Below are 16,248 nucleotides of genomic sequence, written 5' to 3' on the forward strand. Positions count from 1 at the left end.
GTAGCGGGAGTAATGATTGTCTGGATTTTGTGCTTCAAATACTGTAATTGTGCGGCGTGTGCTTGGGGGATCCCATATGCGTGTGCGTGTGCTGAGGGCAGACGGTGTTCTGTGTATTTTTCTTGTTGGGTTCATGTAAAAGCTTTCAATGGGTAGCTGTTTAACATTTTGGGCATGAAAGGGTTAATGTAAAGGTGCGGTTGCTAGCGGGTATTTATGGTTGCTGCTGAAGCAGGCAGGCCACTATAGCTGCTGCCCAGCAGGCAGGCTTTTGCAAGGATTAAAAAAAAAAAAAAAAAAAAAAAGGGGGGGGGGAGAGAAAGAAATTATGCTGCATTTAACCTGTCTAACCTGTCTACTTCTCAAGAACTGATAACCTGGGGGAGGGGGTATATTTGTGTCCTCCTGACTACAGGTCCATGGCGACTGCCTGCAAAGTTTGTGAAGCCTTGCCATGAGCTGGACAGACGAATGGAAAAAACTGATGCCTCAGCTACAGGAGCTGACTGTGAATACCCCAAGCAGAATGAGATAGAGGAAGAGAAAGAACAAATAACTGCAAAACATCACTTGGGGGCAACTGAAAAGTAACATCCTGAATATGTGTGCTTGTAAAGTAGCTATTGTTAGAGGTTGTGATTTTGTGTATAAAACCACCTGTATTTACTAGCTAGTTGCTAATAAGAAACTGCACCTTGTATTGTATAGATTTGTCACTTGTAAAAGAGATGTTAGAGTATGCAAATTTGCAGTAGCTGCTAGAAAATGCTAAGGCAAAAGCTAGATTTTAATACAATGGTAGTGTTATAAAGCAGGTAATGGAACAAATTAAGAGGGTGGGAGAATTCCACTGGTAAGAAATTTCTTTGGCTAGTCCCTGGCTACCATCAGCATCTTCAACATGCTGCTGCACCCTGTAATAGTTACTCTGTGTCCTGGGTTCAGCAGTAGCAGTCATTTTTTCTCCTTCTTGGTAGCTGGTGTAGTGCAGTGTTTTGACTTTCAGCTCAGGAACAGAGCTGATAACAAGGATGTTTTGGTTTGGCCAAGGACTTTGTGAGCCTCATGCTCTGCCAGGGAGGAGGGGAAGCCAGGAGGAAGCAGAGACAGGACACCTGACCCAAACTGACCAAAGAGGTATTCCATACCACAGCACGTCATGCCCAGGATGTAACTGGGAGTGAGCCGGAAGGGCTGGCAGACGGCAGGGTTGGAGGAGGTATTGGTCGGAGCTTGGTCGGGCTTGGGGGGCGAGTTATCGGTTCGCTGGTGCTGAGGTGTTGTATTCTCTTCCCTTGTTATTTCCTTTATCATTATTATCATTGGTGGTAGCAGTAGTGATTTGTGTTATACCTTGGTTACTAAACTGCTCTTATCTCAACCCGTGGGAGTTGCATTCTTTTCGATTCTCCCCTCTGTCCCTCCGAGAGCAGGGGGAGGGCAAGAAAGGGGGGGGGGGAAGTGAGCGAACGAATTACCTGACTGGGTTTAAACCACGACACTCTGCTAATGTAAACGTGTGTGTGTTTTGCCATTGTAGCGACTTGTTACTGGATAAAACAAAAGGGGGGAAGATGTGGAGACAGTGTTCTCACAGGAGAATGCATAAGTGGTACATAAACTTTGAATAGTCCTGAAAGATACAGCAAGGCCATGAGAGGGCCCAAGAAGCTTAAGCAAGCAAGATAAGAGGCTGGAATTCACCAAGTTAATGAGAACTGTGGACTGTTGGCAAGCTTTCAAGGTTGAGTTCTCACACCTGTGTTTAACCAGTTATATGCTAGTCACTAAGGGTCTTCAAGACATGTATCCAATCATAATATGCCAAATCACTGTAAGTGCTTCAGCTGGGGCCTTGGCTCAGTTAAACAAGCTAGGCTGCTGGCCATGGAAGAAAGTGAGGACCACTGGGTAGGCTGTTTCCCCACCTACTGGCAGCTGGCCATGGAAGAAAGTGAGGACCACTGGGTTGGAGAGGTTGGCCACCTCTGTATCCACCAAGGAGATGTCAACCACCTTGTTACCCAGGACGTGGCTGCTGTTTTCATCCTGTTGGAGAAGAAGAGGAAGCAGTGGCAGTGCGGGAAGGGAGAGATGCCAGGAGAGAAGTGGGTGAGAGTTCCCAAGGAGGTCTCCTCCTCTTTCTCCATCAAGCTTCTAGCTCATCTTTGAAGCATCTTCTGCAAGCGAGCACCAGCACCCTGGTCTGGGTGGCATCCCTGCTGCCCTGTACCACTGGACATGGTCTGGCTGCTGATGTCCACCAGGAGCACCCTGTGCTCTGCCACCTCCTCCCTCCCCTTTGCCATCACAAACAGGCTGCTCGGCATGTCCACTGTGATACCATGGACCTCTCTGACCTCCTGCAAGGAGACACTCATCAGGAGGGAGGTTGGGAGGACACTGGTGGGCCGAGACCAGGAGGCAGGCTGGGAGGACACTGGTGAGCCGAGACCAGGAGGCAGGCTGCCTAGGACCCACCTCTCTTTGGGAAGCAAAGACCAGATTCCAAGGAGCCTGAGAGGGCTGGACCCTCAGGACAGTCACATGCACAATGGCCTTTCTGAAGGGCTGGTTCTTCCCTTCAAGCTCCACCTTGGTCAGCATCTTCTCCAGCTCCCCAGGTTTGTTGTCAGGGAAGTGGTGCAGTGAGGGATGCAGACCACACGGCATCATCAGCAGTGGGAATGGCATGAGCCAGGAACTCACTGCTGAAGCACCTGCTGCTCTGTGGCCCCTGTGGCCAGCGCTGCAGGCTGGGCAATGAGCATGTCCAAGGCAGTGAGCTGCTCCTCCACGTCCTGCTCCCAGATGGGCATGTCCTCTGGTGCGGCTGGTGGACACACAGAAGGGAATGCCATAAAATGCACAGGCAGAGCCAGCTTTCTCGTGCCCCCAACCAACTGGGCACAGCCCTGGTGGGAGCAGAAAGCAGAGGGCTTCAAGGTAGCCCCAAGCCCAGGGAGCTGATGGACACCTCAACCCAGAAGGCTTCTCCTGCTGCCCAGAGCTCCCACCAAGGCCATTGGGACCAGGCTGGCTAGGTGCCTAGCAGCACAGACAGGACCTTGGAGGCCTCTGCAAAGCCTACAGTTTCCCAGGATTTTAGGGGGCTTGAAAAACTCCATCCTTCAGGAGCCTGGGTATCCAGGCCTGCCTCTGGACTGCTTGAAGCAAACCTACATCCTCTTCCATCACTGTTCATCTGTGTCTTCACATCAAAGGACTGTCGTGGTTTAAGCCCAGCCAGTAACTCAGCACCACACAGCCACTCACTTTCCCATCTTCCTCCCTCCCTGCTCCAGGTGAGATGGGGAGGAGAATGGAAAGAATGTAACTCCCACGGGTTGAGATAAGAACAGTCCAGTAACTAAAGTATAATATGAAACCTCTACTGCTACCACCAGTAATAATAATGATAAAGGAAATAACAAGGGGAGAGAATACAACCGCTCACCACCCACCGATCGATACCCAGCCTGACCTGAGCAGCAATCTGAGCCTTCTCGTAAACTGCCCCCAGTTTATATAGTGGGCATGACGTGCTGTGGTAAGGAATACCCCTTTGGCTAGTTTGGGTCAGGGGTCTTTTTTCTACTTCCTCCTGGCTTCCCCTCCTCCCTGGCAGAGCATGAGACTCACAAAGTCCTTGATTGGAGTAAATATTTCTTAGCAACCACTAAAAACATCAGTGTTATCAGCGCTGTTCCCAGGCTGAAAGTCAAAAACCACAGCACTGCACCAGCTACTAAGAAGGAGAAAAAAAAAATGAGTGCTACCGCTGAACCGAGGACAGTATCCACCCCTTATTCCATACCATTCACATCATGCTCAGATCCCACATTTTTCAATATACCATCGCTTTTGTCTCATATATATATATACACACACACAGTGTTCTGATACAAGCAGTTCTCCAGATGTCTTTAGTGAGTTGGCTTTCCAGAGTTTATGATGCCAAGTCTTAACTTGGCAGCTTGTCGGGAATGGCAGCGTAGCATATCAAATCTGTGCCATGCTTGCTTTATTTCACCAGTGATGAAAAGTCAGTAGTACAATGAGTCTTATTATTTGTCACTTCCAAGGGTAAAACAACTATTGTTTCATAACTTGGGGGACACAGGGTGTTAAAAGGTTTTTAAATCTGCACTTGGTCATGATTATACATTTTGGATGCTTGGTAATTTTAAACTAGTGGTGGGTGCAAAATTATTTTGCTTATAAACTTAGAAGCTGAGTTAGTATGTGACAAGAGGCACAGAAGTCAGATTTTGTTCTATAACCAACAAGAAGTTGGTTTTGAGGCACTGGAACAGGCTGCCAGAAGTCGTAAATGCACTCTTATTTAAATCACATGTAAAAAGCCTACACATGCACACACGCGGACACAGTCACTGGGCACAGGCAAATCCTCTGGACTGACCTTAGCACAAGCACTGCATTTCTATTTGTATCTTCTGAACCTAAACTACATATGATACATCAGTTTTCTATCCCAAGACATGCAGACTTTTGGTCTCTTCTGTTACTTGAAAATGAAACCATAAAGTGATTCTCCAGCTTCGTTCCCTCCCACCTGGCTACAATTGCTCCTAACCTCTGTGTGCCTCTGTTCCAAAGGAGAACCTCCACAGACCCTAGTTCTAATTTCTGGGTTTATTCTCTGGCCTCATGTGGTTAGTGAGATGAGTGGAAGTCAACAAGCAAGAACTAGCTGATTTTGTTGTTGTTTGCTTACAACTGGGTACAGTAGAAAAATCATGAGCTTAATAATCCTGTTTCCAGTTTTCCCTCTGGCTTGTGTTCAGAATGCTTTTCCTAACATGATCTTTAGAAGCCACAACATTCAGAGGAATTTCATTAAACTGAGTTAAACCATACTCCCTCAGTCAGTAACTTAACTTGAAATAAATACATGCCCTTTGATATAAGATGACTGTATGCTTCTAGATACCTTAACTCTAGATTTTTTAAGAGGGAAAATCAGTAACTTACTCTAGAGTGAGTATACTATTAATTCTGGTTTGTGACTTTTTCTTTTTTTTTAATTCCTACTTTTTCCCCTGACCATTTTAAAGATCCTGGTCTCAGGAGGTGGAAAATCCCAAACAGGAGTGATGATCCCTATACCACAGTATCCCTTATATTCAGCAGCCATACCTAGATGCTATCCAGGTGAACTACTATTTGGATGAAGAAATTTGTTGGGCTCTAGATGTGAATGAACTTCGCCATTCCTTGAAGGAAGCTAAGGCATACTGCCATCTGAAAGCCCTCTGCATCATCAGCCCTGGAAATCCCACAGGTCTGTAGCAATTTTGGTAAATGGATGGGTTTTAACAATATTTTGTTGTTTTTTTTTTTCCTTCTTCCATTCATTTGACATCACAGGCAAATTCTAAATACCTATGAAATATGTAAAATTGAATTCTAGAGGTCAGTGCTTTAAGTAGGACAGCATGTCTTACTTTTAGAAACTTATTTTCAGTGTCATGGAACTCCAGGGATTTAGGAAGACAGGAGAGAGCAGGTTCACTTCACTGGATCCCATTTGAAGCCACTGCTTCCAGTGAACTTTTGCAGGCTTGTGGAATCACTTGGCCAATTCTGATCTTTATCAAAGACCTTGTCTCCTCTTGCCACTGAAAGGCAATGACTAAACACTCTGAACTCAGTGACAACCATTGCTTCCCTCAGAATAATTTAGGGTTTTGAGTAGCTGAGGTTGATTAGTGAGAAACTAGCTCCCACATCATGCAAATATTTCAAATGATCAGTTATAGAGTACTCATAATAAGTTATTAATTACTATATCTCACACTTCCTTTGCTTAAGATGGACTAAGTTACCTTGAACCATAATTCCTCCAAAAATGTTCCATAATTTCACACTTAGTAAAGTGAATTATAAAATTCAATAGCACTTTTCTGAGAAAGGAGGATATCTCACTGAAAAGCTAATAGTCTAACTAGGTCTGGGCGAAAAGATTTATATATATATATATATGCTCCACTAACTTTCTTCTTGCTTTAAAAATCAAACCATAGGACAGGTGCAAAACAAAAAGTTCAATGAAGATGTGATATACTTTTCTTGGGAAGAGGAACTTTTTCTTGTGGCTCAGGAAGTTGGGGCTGTTCAGCCTGGAGAAGAGAAAGCTGCGTGGAGACCTCATAGCAGCCTTCCAGGATCTGAAGGGGGCCTATAGGGATGCTGCAGAGGGACTCTTCATTAGAGACTGTAGTGATAGGACAAGGGGTAATGAGTTAAAACTTAAACAGGGGAAGTTTAGATTGGATATAAGAAGGAAATTCTTTCCTGTTAGGGTGGTGAGGCACTAGAATGGGTTGCCCAGGGAGGTTGTGAATGCTCCATCCCTGGCAGTGTTCAAGACCAGGTTGGACAAGGCCTTGGGTGATATGATTTAGCATAAGGTGCCCCTGCCCATGTCAGGGGGGTTGGAACTAGATAATCTTAAGGTCCTTTCCAACACTGACTATTCTATGATTCTATCAGCAAGGGGACACGAGCAAGGAGACACAAGGAGGAACTTTGCTGGAACTGACCTAAAAACCTATGATACTAAGACTACTTCAAATGAAAGAATCAGAAGGAAAATAAATTAAAAAATGGAATCATAGAATAGTTAGGGTTGGAAAGGACCTTAAGATCATCTAGTTCCAACCCCCCTGCCATGGGCAGGAACACCTCACACTAAACCATACCTCCCAAGGCTTTGTCCAACCTGGCCTTGAACACTGCCAGGGATGGAGCATTCACAACCTCCCTGGGCAACCCATTCCAGTGCCTCACCACCCTAACAGTAAAGAATTTCTTCCTTATATCCAATCTAAAAATACAACTAAAGGTTAAGTTACGCAAAGATGCTCACTGTTCTTCCAAAGGCTAAACTGTTAAGTATGGCCACATGAGAAAAAATGAATCATTACAGTAATTATTATTTAAAAAAACTTGTGACTTTTAATGGCTTTAAGTTTTAAGTATTACCAGTTTCTTCAGACCTGGCTCTCTAAAATGTCATCTTCTGACTATTCAGATTTACCAGGACAATGTGTACTCTGAAGGATGCCAGTTTCATTCTTTAAAATAGATTCTGTATGAGATGGAACCAGAGCATTATAACAATGTTGAGCTGGCCACTTTTCACTCTGCCTCTAAGGGATACATGGGTGAATAAGACTGCTTTAGGATTTTTTTATTTCACCTTCCTCATTAATCCGGTTGGACAGCCGTTCACGTTACTGACATGAAGGTAATCCACCATCTTTTATATGAGATTAAACTTACAGAGCAATGCAATGTTGGCCTTTTGCAGTGATAAGGACACTGTGCCAGACAAATACGTGGCAGAGGAAGCTACTAACTTCAGAGAGCTTGCAGCATCAACTACAAGCACTGTGTGAAAAAACACTAGTGTTTTAAAACATTATCCAAGTTCCCTTTCACACAATTCCTTGGTCAATAAAGAAAACAGGTTTGATCATTTGTACAAAACCCAAGGTACTCATACCTCTGTTGTCATTTTATTTGGATGCATGTAAGATGACAAGTTTCTGCAAGGAATTCTACTTTTAAGGATATGACTTTTAATGGTCTTATGCATTCAATACTACATGCAGTCAGGCCTTTCTAATGTTCTGTGTTATTACAAGTTTGTTAAATACTATCTTCACCTGATTAGAATTTATACAACCTGTAACCATTTGCATCGGGCAGAGCAGGTTATTCACTTTGCTGGCTTTGAAGCACTGCATATTCCACAGACCAAACAGCAGTAAAATAGCAAAAGCCAAGCCTCAACTCTGAAACAGGGTCCTTCTTATACAGGAAGAAGGTTTCCCAATGCTTGTCCAAACCCTGGCAGCACAGGCACTGTCTGCCACAGCCTGGGGCCTGTGCCTGACACCCTCCTGCGCTGTGTACTACTCACCGCTGGGATGAAAGCGGTCACCTGCCCCATCACAGGTCCTCATGGGCTGAGCTCAGCAGCGGCCGCTTCCAAGCAATTAAAGAAAAAGCACAATTAATTTGGTTCCACCAGGACAGAGTGCGTGTGCGTGTGCGTGTGCGTGTGGATCTGGGTCAGCCTGCCCAGCTCCTGTCAGGACGCGAGGGCTTAGGTTTCGTGCCTGTCTAGATGCACCCAAGCCCATTCCTAGGGCACCACAGAGATGGGGGACCCCAAACTTCTCACCCTCCCCGCCTCCCTTTCTTCCCTTCCAACGAGAGGCCTAGCACCCCCAGGGTACCCTCTCCGTCGCGCCCTGGCAGCTCTCGACCCACAGGCCGGGGCCTCCTGTGCCGCCCAGTCCCCTTACGGACACAGCCCCTCTCCAGGGGGCCAGGACGCCCGTTCCCACCACCCCGGAGGGTGTGTCCGATGGGGGAGGGGAGAGAGATCCCCGCTCTTACAAAAGCTTCCTGGGCGGAGACTACTGCGTTTGTCCGGTGGGGTGGTGGCTATGCCTTGGAGGAAGTCCCCTGGCAAGTGGTGTAGCACTGGTTTGGGTGGGGTGCGCGGCTGTGGTGTTCTCTTCCAAGAGACGAAGAATCAGCGTATCGCGCTGTTTTTCCACGATTTCGACCAGCAGGGTAGGACCGGAGGTGTTGGCAAGGGCCCCGGGGATGCTCTGATAGGTGCTGGCCCTCGCAGGTGGTGAAGTGGGCACCGTGGCGGTACTGATGGTGCCCGCACGCCTGCGCTTGCTTGTCCGGTGGGGTGAGCCTACGAGCCGGAGTAAGGCGGTCCGTAAGGAGCGATGAACGGTTCACCTTTCCCTGAGGGGTGGCTCGCGGGCCTCGGTTCGGTGGCGGGCGGGCTGAGGGCCTGCCGTTGCGGTGCACGCCGTGCTCCTGACAGCCTCGGGAGGGTTCCCGCGTCATTCAATCCGCATAAAACATTAACTTTTTTTTTTCAATGCGTTCTAGCAGTGCTGTTACTTGGAAGCATGTAATGCATATGGTGGTAAGAGCCTATTCTGTTTTAAAGCCAAGGAAAATATCCGGGAAATGAAGAAGGAACTCGATTCGCTTTTGCGAACAGCTGAGAAGGCATTTACAGTAGAGCTGCTGAAGATGCCGATTGCTATCAGGAAAATGAAGAGAAAAGATTTGCTTAGTAAGTGTGTGTCCTCTGGTTTCAGCTGCGATGCAGTCAATGATCTTCCCAGTAATTGGAACAGTGCAGTGTTTTGACTTTAGCCAGAAAACAGTGTTGATGGCCCAGAGGTGATTTGGTTACCACTGAGCAGTACTCACAGAGCTAAGGCCTTGTCTGCCTCTCACCTGCAAGCAAGGAGGCTGGGGGGCATAAGGAGGAGGGGACTCTGGGAGCAGTGGTATTTATCTTCCGGAGTCACTGTGAGGTGTGGAGTCCTGCTGTCCTGGGGATGGCTGAGCAGTTGCCTGCAGTGGGAAGTGGTGAACCTGAAATCAGCCTGTCTGGGAGTGAGTGGGTAGCTGCTTTGGAGACAGAGATTAAGCCATTGTCTGCTTTGCCTGGGGTTAAGCACACAGCTGTGGGTGTGGCCTTATATTTGTGAGGGATGCAGTCATAATTAAAGCATGATGCAACCCTGACTGATGTGAAAAAGCCTATAACTGTAGTGACTTTTTATATAGAATCTTGCTTTGCATGCTGTTAGCTAATTGGCAGTGGTATTGTACTGCGGAGGCTTGCTCAGTGTGTGCTCTTGGTCAAGTAGACTGACCTGTGTAACACAGGGTGTAGAATTAGTTGGTAACGGTGCGTGAAGTCCATAGCCTTATTTCATGTGTGCTTTTAAGTCATCTTATTTAAAGCCCTATGTGTTGGGGACAATAGATTATGGTCTGTGGTGAAACACGCAAAGATAGAAAAGTACTGTCTGTACACTTTGGCTCCTCTCTGGAGAGTCCTGCTTTTGTTGCTCCCTGGAAGGTCCAGCTTTGGTTCCTCCCTGGAAAGTTCTGCTTTAGAACTCCCTGGATAAGTCCCGACCCTTAGAGACCTTTCTAGATATTGCTGGCCCCTTCTTCTGACGTAGGCTGCCCCTTGTGTCAGAATGAGTGTGCATTTCTGTTAGTATAAAAGCCTGAACCTCATGCGATGCGGGGAGACAGAGTTTCATACCACCTAGGTCAATGTTGTTTCCGCAGGGGTGCCTGCTAAGGTTGAGCCTGCCACCTCGCACTGCAATGATGTTTCTCAGAGCTGGTTTCCTCATTGTCATTACATGGTCTTTGGGGTTGGTAAGATAACCAAGCATCAGAAGTATCTTTTACTGTATCTGTTAGTATCTCTATATTTTCCTATATTAATAAACTAGTTCTCAGTTTTGTTTCTCTCACTTGGAATCCTCGAGCTCTGGAACACCTGAAGTGATGAGGAATAATTACAATTTTAGTATTTCCTGTGTGTATAAATGTGAGCACTTCTTTCCATCTGAATCTGTTGGTCCTAGACACAGAGATTTTGTCTTTCTGTTAAGTCTTTTACTACTGAGCCTTTGTTATCTAGTTTGTTTACCTGTAATGGCAAATGTATTTATGCAGCAGTTAAAGCTGTGGTGCATGGTTGGCATCAGATATATATTCTGGTAAGAATTGATGTGTTTAGAATCTGTCTTGCAGTTGGAGATTGCAGGGGCCTCATAAAGGTCCAGCGTAAAACTCTTGAACTTCATTTTACTGTAAGCCTTTGCTGAGTATGTAGTTCAATGTCTGTCTTGAAAACTTCTGCCTTAAAAGCATTAGCTTTCAGCTGTGCAGTGTATGGGGGATTTTCTTCTTGGAATTCAGGTTATATACTGTGTGACTATGCTTAGTGTTCTTTCAAAGATCAGACATATTGAAATGGCCTAAGATTTTCATTGTTGCTTTGTAGGGGTGACTGTCCCAAAAGACTTGAATCTTGTTCTAATGCAACATACCTGCTAGCTAAGTTTAGTTGTTTAAGCAACTGTAATCCTGAATTACTTGCTCAGCTTCATAGCATACAAGAAAAGAACCTGCAGAGAATAATTATGTAAGTAGCACTATATAAATAAGGTATACTTTCTTGAGTTACAGATTTGCGAGAAGGTGAGGAAGTGGCTCTTGCTGCTGCAGCGGTAAGTGGTGTTTTCAAATTTCATCACTTCTTACAGAATAGAAGTCTTCTTCCTGCTGTAAGCATTTTGGACTAATGTTTTTATTTGGCTGTCTGTTTAAAGACAAGATGGTACAAGAAGGCTAGCCAGTTAGCCAGCCAGCCACAGTGCAATTATGAACATTACCTAAAGATTTAGGGTCATCTGCAGGCAGATATCTGGATGGTTCTGGAGGAAAAAAAAGATCAAACCAAAACAAACAAAAAACCCCATGGAAAACTAACTGGTGTTTAGCCAATTCCGCTTCTGTCACTTTTAGTTGACTGCCTTTTGTAGGATAATAGGCATTTACTGAGCAAAATCTTTTGACTTTCCCTTGTTGGATAATCTTTGTTTTTTAGACTGACTATTCTCTGGAAGACATAGCAAATCCAAAACTGGTGAGGACCAACAGCAAAAAAGGCAAGTCAATACATTAATAGATAGTTTGGTTCCTAATTTACTTTTTTTTTTATTGGCTTGATCTGAGCATTTGTAAAGTGAATTTTAAGCCCAAAGGATACAAGAGGGAGAAGTGTCTAACTGTAAGTGTAGCATACAGGTCCCTTCAGCATTCGGTATGGAGGATCATGAGCTTTGCTACTCTTGAGGTACTTTAAAACATGAGATAAGAGTTCCTGCCCTTTGGGTTTATCACTGAAAATGGTGAGAAGAGACAGATTTAACTGACTTGTCAGTGCTGTACAGTATAGCAGAAGAGCTAGGAGAGCCACTTGTATTTTCTCATAGGTCCCTCCTGCCTGTTGAAGTTTGTAAGGGAAATGCCATTTCTCCTCATACTCCAAAATATGCAACAAGAAGGACACTGCCACTGAAAAGTAATTCTATTTTGTCTGGGGCTTGAAGGGGTATTTAGTGCCTTCTAACCATGCTGTGTATCACTGTGTCTGATGAACATGCATAGTTTGCTTTCAACTCTGATCCAGGTGAGTGGCCATCAGTAGCTTTCAGTAGGTAAATAGGCTTCAAACAAATGAGTTTGAAATGGTCTTTTGTGCTCTTCATAAAACCTTTTTCTTGTCTTTCTAATGTGTTTCTAGTTAAAGTAACTACAATTGTTGAATATGAAGATGCCAAGCATATTTCTGCAAAGAAAATATCTAAAAAGGTAAGTTTATTTTTAACAACCAATGTAAGGGCTTTATCAGTTGTGACCTGCTATGAGCCCTGCTAGATCCATGACTGGGCAGGCCAGTGGCTTGATGTTAGCTTGAAAAATCAATTGTTTTAAATTTGGTATATTTTAAGCAAGGCTAAACTGTGTAGCAAATTAATTTCATGATGAAATAAGATATCTGTACTTCTGGTAACTAATTCACACAGACTTGCAAGCACTGGCATAGTCTTTCTCTGTTCACTTGCCAGCAAGTGTTGATGGTTTGAGGAGCCATTTTCTTCTGATTTTAGGGGGGGAACCAATAAAACCCCAACCTTATCTTTGATTTAATACATGCTTTTATATATTTGAGTGACTTGTGCATTCTTTTCCACCTTGATCTCTAAAAGAGCACAAGTGTGTTAATTTTACCGCCTCAGTTTGTGTGATGTAGTGCCTCAGCCAGACATGGAAGTATGTAGCAAGATGACAACAAAGACTAAAAGATTACATGTGGAGTTACAGGCATTAATTATAAGAGAGCTTAAAGGTTGGAAGTGTGTGTATTAGAAAGGTGGCTGTTTGTACAGAACTTCAATATGATCTTTGGGCTTTATGGAACTTGACATTTTATGTGTATGTGGAACTTTATAAAAGGCAGTACTATGGGGCTTAACTTGCTTTGGGTCCCCCCCCCCCCCCCCCGGAATTCCTAAATATTTCCAGGGAACAATACTGTATAATTTTTGTCTTAAAATGACACTTCTTTTAACTGAAATCTTGTATATGTATTTTCAGATTTCTAAAACAAAGTTGCTGGCTTCACTGTCACCTAGTTTAAATGGCAAACTGAACCCTTTTTCTAGGTAAGACTGATCTTTGATGGCTTAACTCACCTGAACCTGTGAATGCTGAATAAAACTCTTTTCAAATGAAGTAGCTGAGATTTGAGCCCAAGAAGAATACATTTGATAAAGATGTTTTCCAAAACCTGAATTAGATGCGTTGTAGTGATACCCACCTGAACAAAAAAGTACCTCTAGCTGATAAAGGGATATAGTGGTACCTCTTGCTCGCTGAGTGGTGCACAGTTCTGAATCTGTGTTATCAATGTTGATTTCCAAACAATACTGAATGGAAGCAAGTCTGTAAGGGAAACCTCCTTCTTGCTGTGTTAGGAGTAATGAATTGTTCTGTAATGGTTATTACACAGCTGAAATGGAGGTGTCATTAGTAGGAAAATGCACACATGCAAAAAAAAAAAAGGTGCTAAAGCTGCTTACGGTCACAGTGGACCAAATTCAAGACTCACTATAGGATCTAATGAATTAAAAACTTTGTGGAGATCTGAATAAAATTTTTTTAGAAGCTCCTGCTACTCCTACAGCTCCAGTGTGCATGCTTATATGCACGGACACTTGATGCATTTCTCTGAAAACAATCTGAACTTAAGTTAAACAACATATTGGTGTTTAATGTGCCTAAAAGATTTTAATTGCTTTCTTGAACTGGGATTACAGAAGTTTTGGCTCAACAAAATTTAACCAGAAAAGGCTGCTTTGCCTGGGGAAGTCTACAACTTCTCAGTCTTTGAAGCTTGTTGTTGTTTGAGTACACTAATGCTGGGATAAACCCACATGCCGTTATGATATCTTCAGAATGTGTGTGGGGAAAGGGAGATTAGAGGAATGAGTGAAGTAAACTTCTGTCATCAAGATATCTGTGAACTGAGTCAAAATCCAAAACTGGAAAAATTTGTTCTCTGGATTCAGGTCAACCATACAGGGCAAATATCCTGAGAACTAATTAGAAAAATTTAATTCTTGCTGAAAAAGACTTCCCAAGGAAACTTTGCACACTCGGATAGAAAGTTGTGGATGATACCTTAGTTATGTTCAACTCGAGTACTGCAGCCCTCTCTTACCTACTAACATAAATGACTTTCTTTCCCCTATGGTGTTAGGTCCCATTATATCATGTCTAACTCAGGAGGGCTTCCTCACATGTATATATACTAGGCCTCTGTTGTAGAGCACTTTAGCATTCTCTAGTTCACCAGTTGTCTGCCTTCATCCTAGCTAAAATGCTACAGTGGAAGTAGATGAGGAAGTAAAAGAACTAAACAAAAGCAATGACTGATTCTATTTCTGTCTTTTTTTTTTGTTTTGTTGTTTGTGTTTTTTTTATTAGGTCTCTTCACTCATCTGCAAGCGTGACTGAAGCTGTTAAGTCTCCTGCTTCTGATTGTAGCATCACAAATTTCAAAGCCACCCCAAAGGTATCTAAAAGGTAAGGTTTTTTTTGGCTTGTTCTTAATAAATAACTTTAAATACCAAGGCACTATACATTACATTAATATCAATCTAGACTTAATAGGTCTTCATGGTCTGCCACTAAATTTTTTTGGTAGTGGTTATGTGACCCAGTTGCACACCTCCTGTTCTGAGTGTGGGTGTTAACTTGCGTTCTTACAGAGGTACAGGATTTGATGATGTAACGAAGTCAATTAAAATAAAACAAAAAAAAAAACAACCGGATCTAGAATATAAATTCTATTTCCACTCACTGTTGTGTGAAGGTATAGTTTATGGTTTAAACTAATTCTCAGAACCCAAACTACGTAGAACCAATCTCGGATACTGCTACTTTTGCTGGACTATTAAACTGAATAGAAGATGTTACAGCACCAAAAGTTTTTTTTATATGTATATATATTTTATTTTTATTTTAAGGGAAAGGGGAGAATGTGAAGAAAACCAGTGAGAAGAAAGAGTTGGTAAAGGATTTTCTGCCTTGATTGGAAGCTATATTCATGAGCTTTTTGACTCCATAGGATAGGGGAGTTGCTCATTAAAAATGCTGCTGTTGTGTTTTGTTGTTTTTTTTATTTTCTTTTTACAAAACAAATGAGCAATTGTTTAGCTAGGAACATGTTTCCCATCTTAAAATTCTACTGAACAAAAATTCTGAAGCCTACATTAGCGATATTATGTTGTTGTTGTTTGGTTTCTTTTTTTGTGATGTTAAATGTGAAATGTTTTCCAAATCTGATTAAGCATGTAGGTACAGTGTGCTTATTTAAAAAAAAAACCCAAACAGAAAACCCATCACAATCTTTGGCAGATGTGTGCAGATACCTTTGAAGTTCTGTTAAAAGAAATCCTGCCATAGCAGTGTAATCTGACTGGAACATAGGGTTCTGGTCAGAGGAGTGAACATGGTGTCTCCTTGAACCTTATTTTTATGAAACTGAAACATAATGAGGAATACTATCTTCTTGTCCATGCTTTTCAACACACTATCCTAGCATAAGAGCACTGAACACTTCCTTTCATAACAACTCCATGAATCTCCTGTTAGCTCATATATTTTATATATGTGTACATGAAACACAGTAAGGTGCTATTTCAAAACAGATGTGAGTACTGTCAATCCTTTCAAGTAGGGTAAAACATAACACTATTTCAGAATTGCTTTAACTATGGGCCTGCTAGCTGGCCAAAATGCTGCTTGAATGGCAAGGATTAACAAATGTTCTTTAGCAAGGTGAAAGGCTGGGCATGCTTTCTAATGAAGGAAAAGGTATTTAAAGGAAAATGTCTTGCGCCAAGCATAAGGATAATAGTACAGCTCACTCTTAAATCTTCCACAGTCATACTGCTGGCTGAATGACCCTGAGTGCTTCTTAAAATGCAGTATTAAACAGGTCGCTGTCTAGGAGTACAGCTGTATTACTCTACTACTCTATTCTGGTTTCCCTGCACAACAAAAGAAGGCTTCTGTTTCTCTAGAGTTGGAAGCTGGATGCTGCTTCTAGCACTGATAAAGGACTGAAGGAACATAGCTTCCGCTATTCAGCCATGAAAGCATTAGCATTTGTCAGGCTTAGGCTCAGCATTTACAATGTTTACTCATTAAGAATGTCTCATTTAATCTAGTCATTATTTTAAAATTGCTGTTTAGAAATGAACTCATTTTTATGTCTCCTAGCACTTTGTTATT

The 16,248-nt window shown here is 43.1% G+C and overlaps 1 protein-coding gene across 1 annotated transcript; it reads left to right on the forward strand.

Annotated features, from left to right (window-relative positions):
• The first annotated feature begins 8,483 nt into the window (after positions 1-8,483).
• LOC130607589 (borealin-2-like) lies at positions 8,484-15,107 on the forward strand. The gene is made up of 8 exons (XM_057424794.1): positions 8,484-8,613; positions 9,011-9,139; positions 11,071-11,111; positions 11,492-11,552; positions 12,191-12,258; positions 13,045-13,112; positions 14,437-14,535; positions 14,979-15,107. Exons 1-8 carry the CDS (start codon positions 8,484-8,486, stop codon positions 15,007-15,009), a joined length of 627 nt encoding a protein of 208 aa, XP_057280777.1. The 3' UTR covers positions 15,010-15,107.
• Positions 15,108-16,248: the final 1,141 nt, after the last annotated feature.

Source organism: Pezoporus wallicus, unplaced genomic scaffold (genome assembly GCF_028554395.1).
Source record: "Pezoporus wallicus isolate ANWC-B61680 ecotype Strahan unplaced genomic scaffold, APGP_CSIRO_Pwel_v1 contig_14293, whole genome shotgun sequence".
Lineage (NCBI taxonomy): Eukaryota > Metazoa > Chordata > Aves > Psittaciformes > Psittacidae > Pezoporus > Pezoporus wallicus.

What these genes read in the sequence shown, in the direction of transcription:
- LOC130607589 (XM_057424794.1), top strand. Translation starts at nt 8,484, where the DNA reads ATGCCTTGGAGGAAGTCCCCTGGCAAGTGGTGTAGCACTGGTTTGGGT. An exon ending in CAAAGAAAATATCTAAAAAG is followed by an intron (nt 12,259 to 13,044) that starts GTAAGTTTATTT and finishes ATGTATTTTCAG; the next exon opens with ATTTCTAAAACAAAGTTGCT. An exon ending in AAACTGAACCCTTTTTCTAG is followed by an intron (nt 13,113 to 14,436) that starts GTAAGACTGATC and finishes TTTTTTTATTAG; the next exon opens with GTCTCTTCACTCATCTGCAA.